This window comes from Pocillopora verrucosa, chromosome 13 (genome assembly GCF_036669915.1).
Source record: "Pocillopora verrucosa isolate sample1 chromosome 13, ASM3666991v2, whole genome shotgun sequence".
NCBI classification, from domain to species: Eukaryota; Metazoa; Cnidaria; class Anthozoa; order Scleractinia; family Pocilloporidae; genus Pocillopora; species Pocillopora verrucosa.
The window spans coordinates 13,957,267-13,974,459 of record NC_089324.1 but is presented as its reverse complement, the minus strand read 5'-3'; the positions used below and the strand labels follow the sequence as shown (position 1 = coordinate 13,974,459).

The 17,193-nt window shown below is 37.3% G+C and overlaps 1 protein-coding gene across 2 annotated transcripts; it reads left to right on the top strand.

The window, feature by feature from the left end:
• Window positions 1–265: 265 nt before the first annotated feature.
• LOC131770792 (tetratricopeptide repeat protein 4) lies at window positions 266–16,628 on the top strand. Of its 2 annotated transcripts, none has more exons than XM_066160200.1 (6): window positions 266–644; window positions 4,536–4,687; window positions 6,501–6,662; window positions 10,442–10,519; window positions 11,185–11,252; window positions 13,200–16,628. In XM_066160200.1, exons 2-6 carry the CDS (start codon window positions 4,591–4,593, stop codon window positions 13,521–13,523), a joined length of 729 nt encoding a protein of 242 aa, XP_066016297.1. In that variant the 5' UTR covers window positions 266–644; window positions 4,536–4,590; the 3' UTR covers window positions 13,524–16,628. The 2 variants fall into 2 exon arrangements, with proteins under 2 accessions (XP_066016297.1, XP_066016298.1); XM_066160201.1 differs by lacking the exon at window positions 266–644 and adding an exon at window positions 3,627–3,809.
• Window positions 16,629–17,193: the final 565 nt, after the last annotated feature.

The window sequence follows — 17,193 nt, the reverse complement described above, 5'->3', positions numbered from 1 at the left end:
AATATTTTTCAATACTGACACTGTGCGATGCATGAAAGAAACAGCTTTTTTAAACTCAAAGCAATAATTTGGCCAAACTGCAGGCCTAGGTCACAAATCCAAACGGGCTCTTCTTTCAATTTCAGCTAAAGCACTTCCGGCTTCAAGCTTGCACAGACTTATGGGCCAAGGGACTCCCCCTTTCATTTTCACGACAAGCCACGAAACATTTCCACGACAAGCCACGAAACATTTCCACGACAAGCCACGAAACATTTCCACGACAAGCCACGAAACATTTCCACGACAAGCCACGAAACATTTCCACGACAAGCCACGAAACATTTCCACGACAAGCCACGAAACATTTCCACGACAAGCCACGAAACATTTCCACGACAAGCCACGAAACATTTCCACGACAAGCCACGAAACATTTCCACGACAAGCCACGAAACATTTCCACGACAAGCCACGAAACATTTCCACGACAAGCCACGAAACATTTCCACGACAAGCCACGAAACATTTCCACGACAAGCCACGAAACATTTCCACGACAAGCCACGAAACATTTCCACGACAAGCCACGAAACATTTCCACGTGGAATTGAGGAGGCAAGGTCGTAAAACAGTCAAATGTGGCTTCCATTTCCGCGACAGAGGTAAGAACGCATGTTTGTATCAGATTTCTGAACGTAATTTAAGGTAAATACTTTTATTCCAAGTTTCTCAGTTAACATTTTCTCTTCCACGTGTTCTTAATCTGTCCTAATTTCCTCTGATTTCCGGCAATGAAAGACGTTCCTGCAGTTAACTGACGAGGATTGCTAACTTTTTTTGATTCTGGCGTGTACTAATTGCTTTGCCGCTTCGTGTTACTTATAAGCTACTTAAGTTTAGCTTGTTCGAACAAGTTACAGCTGTCGAATTCACTAAAATTCGCAGGCAATACTTGGAATTTACTTTGGACAAAATAAGTTACTCGTGAGAGTTAAAGTAGCATCCAAATTATCGATTTAATTTAGTGCAAGCGCTGATGATCGAAACACTTTCAGTTTCGTTTGCATGTCATGTTGCACATCCTCGATCACAATCGTGTTTTGCTCTAGCTTTCATGTCGGGCTTATATATGTATTTACTTAATTTGCTTTCGTATTTACGATGCATTTGATCAAAAAGCGATAAACATTTCCAGGGTATTTCATGTGTTGATGTTTATTATTTTATAGTTTGAAAGAAATGTTTTTCTTTTTGATAGACTATTCAGATTCTCCTTCCAAACTGTGCTGGGAGCAACTTCAGAATACCCCGCAACTCATTTACATGTCATTGAATAAGAATAGCGTCTATTGTGTTATGCCTCGATCTTCAAAGCCTCCCGACACATGTAAGTGAGGCGGACCAGAGTTGCGGGGTATTCTGAAGTTTAGCCCTGTGCTGTTATAATGATTTCCTTGTTAAATATTTAGACTAAATAATTTTTCTACAAATGCCAGCTAGTGATTTATTCCAAGCTTCCTTTCAATTTACTGTTTCCGGTAGGAATCCAATTCACCAACTGGTAATGATTGCATATTTAGAGTGATTGATTAGTATCTGAGTAAATTTTTACCTTTTGTCATCTGCTAATCAATATATGATTGATCAATAATCACATCACTTAAATGTTTCTGATCAATTTTTTTTCTTTTTATCAAAACTGGTGTACTTATTATTGGGTGCACGCATCCAAGTATGTGTCTGGTGATAATTTATGTTATCACAATGGCAAGGTTAGTCTAGGGGTAAATTCAAGACTTCTGATTGGTTCTTACTTGGTTAGGATTTTGCCAAAAGGACCATCGCACCATATGAACAATCATAAAACATGTGTTTTTTACATGGAAGCCAGAAACTTCAAAATAAACAAATTTAGTCCAAGTGACATTTAAGTGCATACCTTGCTTTCTTGAGCCATACTTGGGAATATTGGCACTAAATATGTCATTTCTACACTGACACAACCTTGGGCCAATAATTATTCTCTAGTAAGGCCCTCCGCTCCACCAGTTAGTCAGTTAGTACTGGCTTTTGCAAAAATAATCTACACTTTACATGTATCTTAGGCTATTCTGAATTCCCGAACCATTGATTTCCTTGTTTTTGTACACGAGGTCAGCCAGCAAGGATTATATGATATTTGAAAAACAACCAGCCTTGATTAGCAACAGAATTAACGTAAGCATTAAAAAAAAAATCAATTTTGTGCACAAAACATAGAACTATGAGGGGGTTAGAAAAAAAATTTGTTGTTCACATGTACAGGTAAACCACAAACACCTGTACATGCAGTTTTTAAATCCATTTCAAAATAAACTAGATGCCTATAAGGGTTTACTCGGGCTATGTTTGTGTGACACAGAAAGAATATCCTTGCATGAGGACCTTGGAAATACAAGCAATCATTTCACCCTTTAACTCCCATGAGTGACCAAGATAGAATTTCTCCTTACAATATCAATACAATATCAATCAGATAGGTGATGAGAATAAAAAAAATATAAGTTTAAGGATTTTCTAGTTGATCCAGTACCAAATTCTCAGAAATAGCATCATAAATATTGTATGGCAGGCAGTAAGGAGAATTGTTAATAAGATCTTGGCTGGGTGTTAAAGGGTTAAACACTTAAAAAGAATTCCAAGAGGCTCCATTTGGTGAGAGCTTTAAGTGTCATGCATTAATCTCCCAAAATTCAAGCTTGAGAAAGTGTATGTGGCCTTTGTTATCAGATGGAAAAGAAATGTTTGAAACATATTATCTATCTGCAGAACTATATATACCAAAATTGGCAAATTCACCTTAAGTTCACGTGAATATTGCTTTTTTTCACATTTTTTACCTGACATGGCATAACTTTTACCCTCTTCCAATGAACATTAGGATTTACTGGTATACTAATTGAAAGGAGATGGAAATCAAGGATTCATTAGGTGAACTTAAGTCAAATATCCTGTATACTAAGTTTGTTTCGAGTTCTCCCGCTAATCCTTGTAAAACTAAATTCCCCCCAGTATTGCACAATTGCTAAATGTTTTCCAGGAATCCTTATCATTACAAAAACCCTGGATCGGGGATACCCAAAGCTGAAAATAAAATAGAGTTGAAATAGTCAATCAACAAATGTCAATTGCTCAAGCTTTATTGAAATGTTAAAAAAGATCATTGTAACAGCATATAAACATTAACTGAGTTCAAATGCTTGATGGTACACTTCACTCAAATTTGTGCAGGATTTTCTTATTTATATGAATTTCAAATGAGATGTTGATAACAATTTCAATCATTAACTATACATATTATTACAGCATAAACATTACAAACTAAAATGTTTGGCTTTGTGGTATAGTTTACTCATATTTTTGCAGGGTTTTTTTATCAATATAAATTTCAATTGACATGTTTACCCAGTCATGAATTATACATATCATGACAGCATGAACATTAACCAAGTGTTAAATGCTTGAAGGTATAGGTTAATCATATTTGTGCAGGATCACAACACAACAGCATAAACATAAACAGAGCTTTAAACCTTGAAGGTAATGTATAGGTATGATGATATATCATACCTCATTAATTTAGTGTGGGTCTACCATGAATAGCATGTACGGTTTATAGGTACTTTGAGCATTCCAACAAGAAGCAGAGAGCAAAGAGACCTATGAAGAGCAAACCAAGTCACTTGTTTTGTTGTCAGCCACCTCATTTTCACAGTTGCTAGCTTTCATGCTTGTAGAGGAATACCCCAGACCATCAAGCAATGCAGGCTTTCACACTCTCAACATTGGTGAGATGGATAGATAGATATTAGATAGAAAACCAAAACTTAGACCCAGCCTACCTGTGTAGCCCAAGTAATCATGCATTAGGGTATGCATTTCAGTGTTTTTCCTGCAATAAGCATACTTGTTGAGCCAACCCCCATCTGAACAATGGGTGTACAGTGCCCCTCTCCACCCAGGAGTTTAAATAGGAAGCAGAAATTAGTTAGGGAAGCCTGATGAAATGCCAGGGGGGAAGGGTGTGGGGTAACCATGGGATGGACTGGTATCCCATCAAGGGGGGAATAGTGGTAATACTCCTAGTGGCTTCATTTGAGGAAGCCAGGATTATAGGCTCAGGGCCTGGACTGAGGCCACTGCTCCAATACAGACTTTACCTAACTACCTACAGCCTCTTAGTTTAAATAATTTAAATTGCTGCCGTTACAAATTATATGAACTTGCAGCACAAAGGTGATGATTTTTTCCCGATTTATCTCAGTCAACTGGGAATATATTTTATAAATCTTGAAATTTATTGTAATAAGAACATTAAACATTAATGCTTGTTCTCTTTGGTATATGCATCTTTTGTTCTTTTGCTGCTTAATTGTTTGTATGCCACTAATATTAACTGACTTGTGATTTTGTGTGTATCCCTTCATTCTCAGAAGGGAAAACACATTTATTTTGCTACTTGGTAATATGTTGAGCTAACGTTTAAAACCATTTTGCAACCATCTTTTCTTCAGGCCAGGATAACCTAAAACAGCAACTCTTTGGAAGAAGCATTTTCTTACAGTTGCTATGGCTACAGCAAGAAGTCCAGTTAAAGTACCATGTGAAAATGAAGACTTACCTGAAAAGGAAAATGCACCAGAGTTTGACGAGGACACTTTACAAGGTGAGCTATGTTCAACTTCGGCTTCAGTTATGGCTTGAAATCTTTCTATTCCACCAGTTTCAATAAAGTAAGCAGATGTGGAGAACAGTATATGTACTGTATGACCACTTTAGGGATATTTGACCAGTCATGACTCTCCGCTATGATTACAATATGCTGTTCATTGAGAGGATCTATGACACAGAAACCTTTGTTATTTCCTTCTCTAAAAGTTCAAACCAAGTACACAAAGTTATCATCAGTAAAAACTTTATTTGATCATCATTTAAAATCCAGTTCGTAAATACCATCATCATCATCTTTCCATTATAATGCAGCAGTGAATTTGAAAGCTTCAACATCGATCCCTCCCTTCTCCTCCAGCAACAGGCTTAATTTTTCTTCTTATTATCATCTAAGCCAAAGGGGGGGGGGGGGCCACTTTAAAGGGTATTTGGCCTGTCATGACTCTCTTCTATGATTATAATATGCTGTCCTTTGTGGGGATCTTTGACACAGAAATCTTTGACATTTGCTTTTCTAAAAGTTCAAAGCAAGTACACAAAATTATAATAAGTAAATACTTTATTTGATTATAATATAACATCCATTTTTGTAAGTGCCATCATCATCATCATCATCTTCTCCCTTATAATGCAGCAGTGAATTTGAAAGCTTCAACATCCCCTCCCTTCTCCTCTAACAACAGGCTTTTGATCATCATCCAAGCCAAAGGGGGGGGGGGGGGGAGATTGAACATTGCCTGACTGACCTTGGGGAATTTGAACCAGAAGTGTTGAGACTTTCCATTAGAATGCACATATTATACATCATTGAATGTGGAGGTGTTGAAGGTAGTTAGTGCACTTTCACTAACAAATGGCTCTGAAAAGAAAAAAGTGCACAGGGTCTAGGTTTTAAAGCTTTGTCAATGTGTTGAAAGTCACAGTTGCGAATTATTTTACTTTTTTCATAAAAATTGGTAGGGGCATTTGAACACATATTTTGCCCAAGGGGATAGGAATTTTTGGAAACCGATCTCCAAAGGTTTCAATGCCTAGGCTTTTGCTTCAAATTGATTGATGCTTAGTTCTCATCATTAATTATTACCACTGTTGTCACCCAAATTATTAGCATCATCATAAATATTTATCTCATCTTCTTAATATCATTCTTATCATTTATATCATAATTATTTGTCTGCAGGGAATACTGCTTCTGGTTTTTATGATTGCAACATTTGGATCTTATAATGACTCATTAACTTAATCTAAATGTAATTAAAGCTGTAGACTCTTTTACTTTATACCACTCTTCCTGATTATCAGAGAGTGGATCACAGAAACAGAATGAAACTCTAGGTTTCCCATATGGGTCATCAAACCTTCAAGATAAAAGAGGTTTGGGCCAATTCCTCAAAGAAACATAACATTTCAACTCCAGATTTCCCACTTCCAATTTTATTATCAAGGTTATCTTGGGGTTCTTATTGTTATTTTCTTGATTCCACCAAGGTTGTTTTTAAGTAGAGATTACACTTTTTTTCTTCTAAATGATAACCACAACAGCAACTGAGTCTGATTGGTTGTCTCTCAACCAAAAAAAGTCTTTCATGAATTAACTGAGCGATGTTTGTCCTGTGAGGGGACAAATAACAGACATCATCAAAGGTTTTCAGGGGATGAGTCAAGTAAGGCAAGTGCAAAAGTGGCAGCTGGCACAAAAGGAAAAATCTGCAGATTTTAAATCTCCAGATTTTGGCAGCTCTGCTTATACTCTAATTAACTACAACAGGCTTTGACGTATTAAGTTATTTTTATTTTTTCTTTTGCAGCTACAGCTGATGTTTATAGGAATGAGGGTAATGAGGCCTTCAAGAAAGGAGATTTCATCAGTGCTATTCATTTTTACAGCAAAGGAATTAAAATGAACTGCAATGAGAAAGAACTGAAGGCCAAACTGTACAACAACAGTGCTATTGCACATTTTAAACTTGGTAAGATGATGAGAGCTTCAATATGCATTCTTTTTTTCTCTTGTGATCGAAGCTAAGGGTTGTCGGTAATAGTTTTCTGAAAAAGTGATAATTACGTGTATGTATGTATATAAAGTTTGAGTACAGACAAGCGAACAAACTTATCAGCCGAACATCCTACTCTCCTCGACTAACACTATGAACTGTAGTTTTATGAAAATTCCATGAATTTCATGTGAAAAACCCATGAAGATCATTTCATGGCCCATGAATACTGCAAAATGAAATTTCATGGGGTTATTTTTAGCCCTGAATTTTCCATGAATTAGGGGAATTTTTTTCACGACCCATGAATTTCTTCAAAGTCTATTTTTATGACCCATTGATTTGCCATGAAAGTCATCAGAATTAATTTCATGACCCATGAATTTCTTTATATGCCTACTTTCATGACCCATGAATTTCTTCAAAGTCTACTTTCATGACCCATTAGTTTCCCCAGAAAGTCATCAGAATGAATTTCATGCCCATGAATTGCAATCAAACAGCATTTCATGGGCTAACAATTTATTTGTTTTGGGAGAACAAAATTAATGGGCCATGAATATTCCCTGAAATCTGTTGCCCATGAATTTCATTGATGAATTCATAGGCCATTAAAAGTGGTAATAATGAGTTCATCACAGTCACTGATTTTTCAACGAGCTGACTTTCATGATCCGTGGAACTAACTTGTTATAAATTTATGCACTGATGGAATTTTGGTGTACAGCGCGAAAACCGTTGAATGAAAATGTCCCTAAACATCTTAAGTGGCCTTTGTTAACGTAAAATGTACAGGAAATCACAAAACAATGACTAAAAACAATGGATCTTCAATTTGCTCCTTTGTTGAGACAAATAGGGCTGGAGGCAATGACCCAGATGTTTGATCCTCACTTTGATTTTTTGGGGCCTTTTTGCCTTCGCCATGCCTGGACGACTTTGTTGAATTTTTTCTGCCTCACTGCTGGCTTTGATTGTTAGCCATGACTCTGGAAACCTGTTCAAGGCCTTCTCTTACATTCTTACGGCTGAGGAATCTTCTAGGGCTTTTCCAGTAAGGCACCTGCAGAGTACAGATGCTTAAGTTGCACAGCAATAGTACGCATTGCATCTACACGAAATGTGGAACAAAACAATGAAAAATCAATCACTTTGTCACCTCAATTTGGAACTTTGAATAGTGTGCAAATGTAACCTGAAAAAAATGCTATTTTTACCTCGTTCATAGAGTCGCCGGTTAACAGAGGCAGGCCATCTTCTCAGTCGGGATGAAACGTTACCTTCATGTATTCATTGAGATCGCCTTCTACAACATCGTTGTTGATTTCGTGATCGCTTTCACAGGAATCACTGTCGATGTCAGCTCTGACTTTCTTGGACTCTGATGTCCTGTCGATTGTTACTTGCTTCGAATTCCAAATACCGAACAGCTTTTTGTGCTGCTTTATTTTGTAAGATTACAGACGCAGCAACGAGACCTCTTCGGAGTCATTTCGTAACGTCAAACACGATAACCTGTGAGGTCACTATGTGACCGCTGACCTATGATGGCTGCGATGACCTAAGGTCACCACGTGAAAGTACACGTGATTTACGAAGAAGTGGCGGTTTTTTTCGTACCTCGAACGGAATGGTTCCATTCCAATTGCATTTCTCGTAGTGTTTGTATAGCAGTCTCTTTTTTTCCAGATCAACGCAATGGACCGTCTGAAAAGTTTTTTCAAAGAGGTTTCCTCAAGATGAAGTTATCGACATGTATTACAACGTGAAGGGGTAAGTTCAAGTTTGGTCATCTTATTACGCGCAAACATCGGAGAGCGCGCGCTAACTATTGATTTAACTTGAAAATTTTTATTCTGTGATCATCTGGCGAAACATCACAAGAGTTTGTATGGAAATACCTACGACCGTTCTTAGGAATAAAAAATACAGTCAAATTCTGAATACGAAATACCTCACCTCACTTCCATAGTGCGTCGCTTAGTACCTGACGGCTTCATGTTGAAAAGAACCTGTTTTGGCGAGTTATCCATTTCTAGGTTTACTACGTACATAAGAAAGGCTCTTAGATAACTGATGATGTGCTCCCTTTATTTTGCAAACAGTGAAGAGTGTTGGTCTACAAAACTGATGAAAGGAAATGCACACTTGCTAAAGCAGCCTATCTTGGTCCAAACGATGATGAAGATGCAAATAGTAATGATAACCGAAAGAAGGATGGCACATTCAGGTGGCCAAAACAGAGAGACACTGACATAGTCAGCCATAGATATATTTTCACACATGCAAGAGTGCAGAAAGCTGGTAATTGTTTTGTTGTTATTTACCTTGAGAGTATTGATCACAAGTGTAAAACATATCAAGAAATTTACATGATTGCTGTTACATAAATAGACATTATAATAACTGTCCATAACATTTTACACATGATATTAGACGAAGGAAATGATATTTGAAGTTTAGACAAAAATACATCAAGCCAGTGAGTATATTTTCAATAATTTCGTCCAAATATTTTTCACATCAAATTTATTATATACCTTCAGAAATATAGGAGCAGAATCTGTCTCCACAAGGAAAATCAGTGATGTCAAAATAGAGCTAAAAATCATTAACATCTTAATTGTATGCAGAAAATTTCATACCAACTTTTTTATTTAAGAAAGTGTAAACTGAATTATCACAATTTTGGAATCCTAAAGTAATATTTATGTACAGCTGGTGAAACAAAATAAACTATCAGAGAATCCAAACTTCTGGTCATGTCTTTCATGTGTGTGTGCTTGTACAACAGGACCAAGAAGTTTCACAGATAGGTTAGTTCTTCAGTGTATAATTTAAGTGATAGTGTATGTATTACAGTTATGGTATACTGCAAGCTAAACACTGTAGTACAGTCTTTGGAACAAGAAAAGTGAAGAATTTTTCATTCCAAATTCATAGGGTTTTCAAAGAATTTTCATGGTGCTTGCATATTCCTAACAACCCCATGAAAACTAACTGGCAATTAACTTTCATGTGCCATGAAAAAACCATGTAGAGGCCATGAAAATTCAAGGAAAATTTTCATGGTCAATGAATTTTTAACATATTCACAGAATATTCATGGGTCATGATTTGCTGCAACCCATTAAAAACTAGTGAACTTTAACACCATGAAATTTTGGGCTTGAAATTCATGGGTTTCTCAGTACCTTTGAAAAGGCCATGAAATGCCATTTTCATGGGTATTTCATGGCTTCTAGGTCACTTTACTCAATATTTCATGGGTCGTGAATATGGAAATTTTCACAGGTTTTTCATGGGATTTTTCAGGTCTTTTTCATGGCACTGAGACCATGAAAATGTCATTGATTTAACCATGAATATCCTGTGAAAAATCTGTGAATTTACAATGAATTATTTCACAAGATTTTCATGGGTTTTGAGTTCATAGTGTAATCTCTTTATTGGTGATTGGTGGCGAGAAGACTTCGCTTGGTGGCGAGTACATTGGTGGCGAGATTGTTCCTTGGTGGCGAGTTCGCTGGTGGCGAGTCTACTTGGTGGCGAGGTAACTGGATACCGTATGTATGCCCAAAGAGGAATTATCTGGAAAAATATATGTGCCTTATCTTGGCTTCTCAAACATACAAACAAGCAGCCTATTGCCCCAGATATCAAAAAGCATCACAAGTTCTTCTAAAATTAATATAATGGTGGTTGTATGATTTGCCATATGTACAGCTAATCAGAGATATTTATTTTAAAAACAGGAAATCACCAGAATTCACTAAGGGATGCAGAAGCAGCCATTGAGTTAAATCCAACTTTCCTCAAGGCAATTGTGAGAGGTTAGATACATGTATGTTAGCTGTGCTATGATAATATAAAAAAGAACTCAACACTCCAAGGTTAAATGAAGTTAAATCTTGTCTCAATTGACTTTAATCAAGAGGTCAAGACCACCCTGATGTACATTTGAATCCAGCTCTTGGCTGCTGTGCCATGACTTTCTATTATGATGAGAATATTATTTTTAGTTGAATCAGAAGAACTCAATGTCAAATGCAAAGCAAATTTCAGCATCAGTATTTTAGTTCCCTTTTTTTGCAATAAGTGAGGTTAAGTGGTGTTAGATATGTTTAATCACTATGTCTACAGTAGCTGAAAAGAAGTAAGGACTTAACTTAACTCAAAATTGTAAGGAAAATTTTCCTCATTCATCAGTTATAACTCAACTTCAAGTGCTATTGCATGTCTTTTATTCCATCTCTATCTCTTACTGATTTTGTGGGAATTGTTAGTCCCAATTTAAATTTTCTTAGAAGTTCAATCATCAAAAGCTAATCTAACAGAAACCTAATAGGGCCTGTTTATTTTTTTCCATTTGGTATATTTTTGTTTTCTGTTTTTTTGGTTCTTCTGGTCTTTGATGGTTTAGCTTTTAATGGTTTCTGATTCTTTTCTTGGAATTGAACTACAGTAATTATATGCTTCTTTGTGTTGTTGCCTACAGGAGCCACTGCCTGTGTTGAACTGAAGAGATTTAAAGAAGGAATCACTTGGTGTGATAAGGGATTAGCTGTATCCTTTGAAGGAATCTTTAATTTTTAACAGTGGGTATAGTGGAAATATCCCATAATTTGACGTTTTAAGGGAGAAAATGCAAAGAAGGGTATTAATTACAATGGGAACTAATGTCATCTCATCCTTAAAGAGTGTGTGATTAAACTTTTGGAAGAGTTAATACCTCATGACTTATTAGTGATATACTCCTCTAAACCATTACTTAAGAACAAGTCTCTGTAAGAATCAAACATCTTGGGAAATGAAAATTTTCAACCCCCGTCAAATTTTGCATGCAGTTAGGCACTCAGGGGAGATGCACAAAAATGCCCTTTTTAAAGGTTGCAGCACTCTTGTTGCTATGGTAACAACGACTGCTTGTTCGAGGCCTGGGGCCTCATTTTCTTACAAAAACGTCGCAAAAAAAGAGTGCACTTCTACCATGCGTAGTAACATCATTCATCTTCACATTGATTCGTTCAATTTTCCCTGGGAGTGAATGTGAACACACCAATAGATTATTTCTCTCGGTACAGTTTCGGTCATTTTTGTCGTCGGGTAAAACAGGGAAAACGTTTATCTGAATTTCTCCAAAAGTACACCGATTCTGGAACTGAAACTACCCACCTAGCTGGTTATAATATTCTAGTTTTTAAATGTGTAAAAATCTCTGCGGGCCTGCCTCTACTTTTTGTAGGGGCAATTCGTTAACGAAGCTCAAAAATCAGATATTGCATAATTTGGCGATGTTTACATCTAATGTTCTCAACAACAAATGTTTCAGACAAATGAAACATGCGAGGCCTTGAAAGAACGTTATCTAATGAGCAATATCCCGAAGAGAAATCTCGCCTCTGGTTATCATATTTTAAAAAAAGTTGATCAACCTTCATGGAGGACAACTCGACGTAACTACAAACATATACCTCAAATCGTGTACATATCATCAAGATTCAGAGCGCTGCACCTTCTTTCATGGGAATTTGAACGATCCGAAGTCCTCTGAAGATACACTGTTATACCTGTATGTCATTTGAAACATGTTGAAGTCGGCTGATCTACACGAAACTATCCTCACACCGGTCATTTGTCATAAACATGTCCGTTATCACGATGGCGTGACGCTCTATTTCTCCGTGAAGTTTCCATAGATCGCTCCAAAGAAGACGAGAAATGGATATTTTTCATATATGTCAGCAGTTTTCCACTTTCTGAAGTAAAAAAATCCACAAAAAAAAAAGAGAAAAGCGGGGTTGAAAATTTTCATTTCCCAAGATGTATGAATCTTACAGAGACTTGTTCTTTATAGTCATACTATGTCACAACTGGTACATGAGTTTAGTTAAAAGACTAATATTCACCCAGTGTATGTATGGTATGTGGATAGATAATCTCTCTAAAACAAGTCAGAAAAAGAAGCTTGGCAATGTCTGTACAATGTATTATGTTGATTTTTTTTTTCTGCTATTGAGAGACTCAGAAACCTTTGTCTTGTTTTCCTATGGACAAATACAACTTTGAAAAACACATATCTGTGTTTTAGAGTCATTTCTTCCAGTTGCTGTAAAACGTTATAGTCTGAAGTTAAAGATACATAAATTTAAAAATCAAGAAAGTGCTTCCCAGTTTTTGGAAATAACAGATTATATCTAGATATTTCATGTTAAAATTTGAGGTTGTAAACAGAAGAAACCTTTTTATGATATGTAGATCGATTGACTGAATGTTGATCAAACAACTACCTTTCATGCAAGCCCTCCTAATAGGCCATTTTACTGTTGTGTACTTAGTTGCCAAGCCTTTGATTTGGAGTGAGTGAGCATAATTACAAAGTAATTCGCATTTGAAAAGCAGCAATGTTGTATCATAACAAGGTCACCCTTAGCCACACTCCTGTTCAAAGGCTTGGGAACCAAGCACATAACTGGTTTTTTTCTACATTTTAAACCTTAACATTGAAAAAAGATTGACAACAGTCATAGGATTTTGTTGTCATTAAGACTTCAGTCTGTGGAAGGAGTGGGAGATAAGTCCATGGAGGAAAAAGATAACAATATTTATGACCATGGTGTTCCAAGTTCAGGTGATGTCCAGAAAGTCATTGACCTCTATAGCTGGGGAGCCAAGCATGGGGAGGGTAACACCTATGGCAATCTTGGCAATGCTTATCACAGTCTGGGTGATTTCAAGAAAGCCATAGAGTACCACAACCTACATCTTAAAATAGATAAAAAAGTAGGAGACAAGCATGGGGAGGGAAGAAGCTTATGGCAATCTTGGCAATGCTAATTACGGACTGGGTGATTTCAAAAAAGCCATAGAGTTCTACAACCTAAATCTTGAATTAGCTAAAGAAATAGGAGACAAGCATGGGGAGGGTAAAGCCTATGGAACTCTTGGCATTGCTTATCACAGTCTGGGTGACTTCAAAAAGGCCATAGAGTACCACAACCTACATCTTAAAATAGCTAAAGAAGTAGGAAACAAGCATGGGGAGAGTAATGCTTATGGCAATCTTGGCATTGCTTATCACAGTCTGGGTGATTTCAAAAAAGCCATAGAATTCCACAACCTACATCTTGAAATAGCTAAAGAAATAGGAGACAAGCATAAGGAGGGTAAAACTTATGGAAACCTTGGCATTGCTTATGACAGACTGTGTGAGTTCAAAATAGCCATAGAGTGCCACAACCTAGATCTTAAAATAGCTATAGAAGTAGGAGACAAGCATCGAGGGGGTAGTGCTTAAGGCAATCTTGGCATTGCTTATTACAATCTGGGTGATATAAAAAAAGCCATAGAGTACCACAACCTACATCTTAAAACAGTTAAAGAAGTAGGAAACAAGCATGGGGAGAGTACCGCTTATTGCAATCTAGGCAATGCTATTTACAGACTGGGTGATTTAAAAAAAGCCATAGAGTACCACAGCCTACATCTCAAAAAGGATAAAAAAGTAGGAGAGAAGCATGGGGAGGGTAAAGCTTATGGCAATCTTGGCAATGTTTATCACAGTCTGGGTGATTTCAAGAAAGCCATAGAGTATCACAACCTACATCTTGAAATAGCTAAAGAAATAGGAAACAAGCATGGAGAGGGTAACGCTTCTGGCAATCTCGGCATCGCTTATGACAGTCTGGGTGATTTCAAAAAAGCCATAGAGTACCACAACCTACATCTTAAAATAGCTAAAGAAGTAAGAGACAAGCATGGGGAGGGTAAAGCTTTTGGCAATCTTGGCATTGCTTATGACAAACTGGGTGATTTCAAAAAAGCCATAGAGTACCACAACCTACATCTTAAAATAGCTAAAGAAGTAGGAGACAAATATGGGGAGGGTAAAGCTTATTGCAATCTTGGCATTGCTTATCACAGTCTAGGTGATTTCAAGAAAGCCATAGAGTATTACAACCTAGATCTTAAAATAGCTAAAGAAGTAGGAGACAAGCATGGGGAGGGTAAAACTTATGGAAAGCTTGGCATTGCTTATGACAGACTAGGTGAGTTCAAAAAAGCCATAGAGTGCCAAAACCTAGATCTTAAAATAGCTATAGAAGTAGGAGAAAAGCATGGAGAGGGTGGTGCTTATGGCAATGTTGGCAATGTGTATCGAACTCAGGGAGATTTGATCAAGGCCAACAAGTCATTCAAGCTAATGCTCAAAATTGCCAAAGAGGTCGAAGACAAATCCTTGGAGGCAATGGCCCACTGTTCATTAGGACCCGTTTTTGAGTTGCAGGGTCGACTTCCAAAAGCTGTTGAATCTTACCGAGCTAGCATAACCTTATTTAATTCCTTGAGAATACTTCTAAAATCTAAAGATGAATGGAAAGTTAATTTTCGAAATCAGTATCAAATGGCGTATACGGGTTTGTGGAGAGTTCTCGTAAAACAAGGTAATATAGATGAAGCCTTACTTGCCGCTGATAAAGGACGAGCCTAAGCTCTCACCGACCTTATGGAATCCCGTTTTTGTGGTGGAACAAGTCAGTGCAAGGGAAGCGATGAAGATTTAGTAGTTTTAAAAAACGTTCCATCAAACACTGTCTTTCAGGCAATGGACAGAGCTGACGTCAATCTTTGGGTTGTGTCCGAAGGAAAACAAGTTCAGTTAAGACAAAGTAAACTCAATGGTTCTGTTTCATAGAACAGTGGGGCTAGTCAGTCCTTTGAGTCGTTCATGCTCGGTGTCTATACACAACTTGGTGTTCGTTCTAATGTGAGATGTGAGAACCGATCTTTGGATGCTTTGAGCGAGGACCGTTCAAAAGTGGATCAGGAAACGAAAGAAGACAACCCTCAAGCTTCCATCCAACAAAACAAATGCTTGAGCACTTTGTATAATACCGTTATGAAGCCGGCGGCTGACTTGGTTCAAGGGGATGAGCTACTCATTATTCCCGATGGACCCCTGTGGCTCTCTCCTTACGCTGCATTTAAGGATGGTAATTCAAAATACCTGTGTGAATCGTTCAGAATCCGTCTCGCTCCATCGTTAACTAGTCTTAGACTCATTGCCGATTGCCCAGATGACTATCACAAAAGCAGTGGTGTGTTACTTGTAGGAGATCCGTGGGTAGCCGAGGTTACTAACAGCCAGGGAAAAACTCCTCGAGCAGCTTCCTTGTGCTAAAGAAGAGGTAGAAATGATCGGAAAAGTTCTGAATATCACGCCAATCACTGGCAGAGAAGCCACGAAACGTGAGGTGTTGAAAAGACTCAGTTCCGTTTCCTTAGTTCACTTTGCGGCACACGGATGTATGGAAACTGGCGAAATTGCTCTTACACCTGACCCAGATCGAATATCTACTGTGCCAACGGAAGAGGATTACATTTTAACAATTGGAGATGTGATGAATGTTCAACTTCGCGCCAGACTAGTTGTACTTAGTTGCTGCTACAGTTGTCGGGGCGAGATCAAGGCTGAAGGTGTGGTTGGCATTGCGCGCGCTTTTATGGGGGCTGGTGCTCGGTCTGTTGTGGTTTCCCTGTGGGCGGTTGAAGACAAAGTTACTCTTGAGTTCATGAAATGCTTTTATCAACACCTTGCAGAAGGTAAACCTGCAAGCGAGTCACTGAACCTGGCTATGAAAAACCTCAGAGAATCAGACGAGTTCCGCGATATCAAATACTAGGCGCCCTTTTTACTGATTGGAGATGACGTTAGTTTTGATTTCATGGCATAGGAAAGATAAAATTTGAATTTAAAATCACATAAATAATTTTTTTTTATTTCAGAAAGAATGACGCAGTAACTTGGAAGGTTTAAATGTTTCTCTGTTTTGGCAATTTTTGGCTATTTTTTATTACTTTTATTTTTCTGTTAAATGGAACTTGAGACGTGTAACTTTAATTTGGCGAAAAAATAAAACAGACTATTTCATTTTATTTTGATCAGTGGAATTGTCTATTTTGTCTTACCTTTACAAATTTAAATGCTTGCAAAGAGAATGAAATGCAACGATGCTTCTGTTATGAATGCCTACAGAGGTTGAAGGTGAATACGAGGTTTCCGTTTTCGCCAAAATGACACTCTGCTCTATTCATGTATTAAAATCAGTTGTATAAAAAACAATTTAAAAGTTTTTTCTTGTACATAACCAGGACCTTGTCTACCGGGTTTTAATTACGTCTATACTCTAAGCTTTTGACAAGCAAAGAAACAGTTCGTCGTTTGCTAAAGTGGGTGGCAGTAATTTGCAGCAGTATGGTAATTCAACTTGGAAGACTTTTCTAGATCATAATTTACTTTATTACAAATTGAGATTATCTTTAAAAGAAAAATTGAGTATTATTTTTTTTTCAATCTATTTTAATACAATCTAATTCTGTCAGTGCCAAGATTGCCATTCTAAGCTTAGTTTGAAGAAGTAAACATCTGAGATGATGGGCTACTGACCATATGTTAGAGACATTAGACCTACTTCTAGGGATGTGGCGAGCCTCTAGTCCTGTAGGC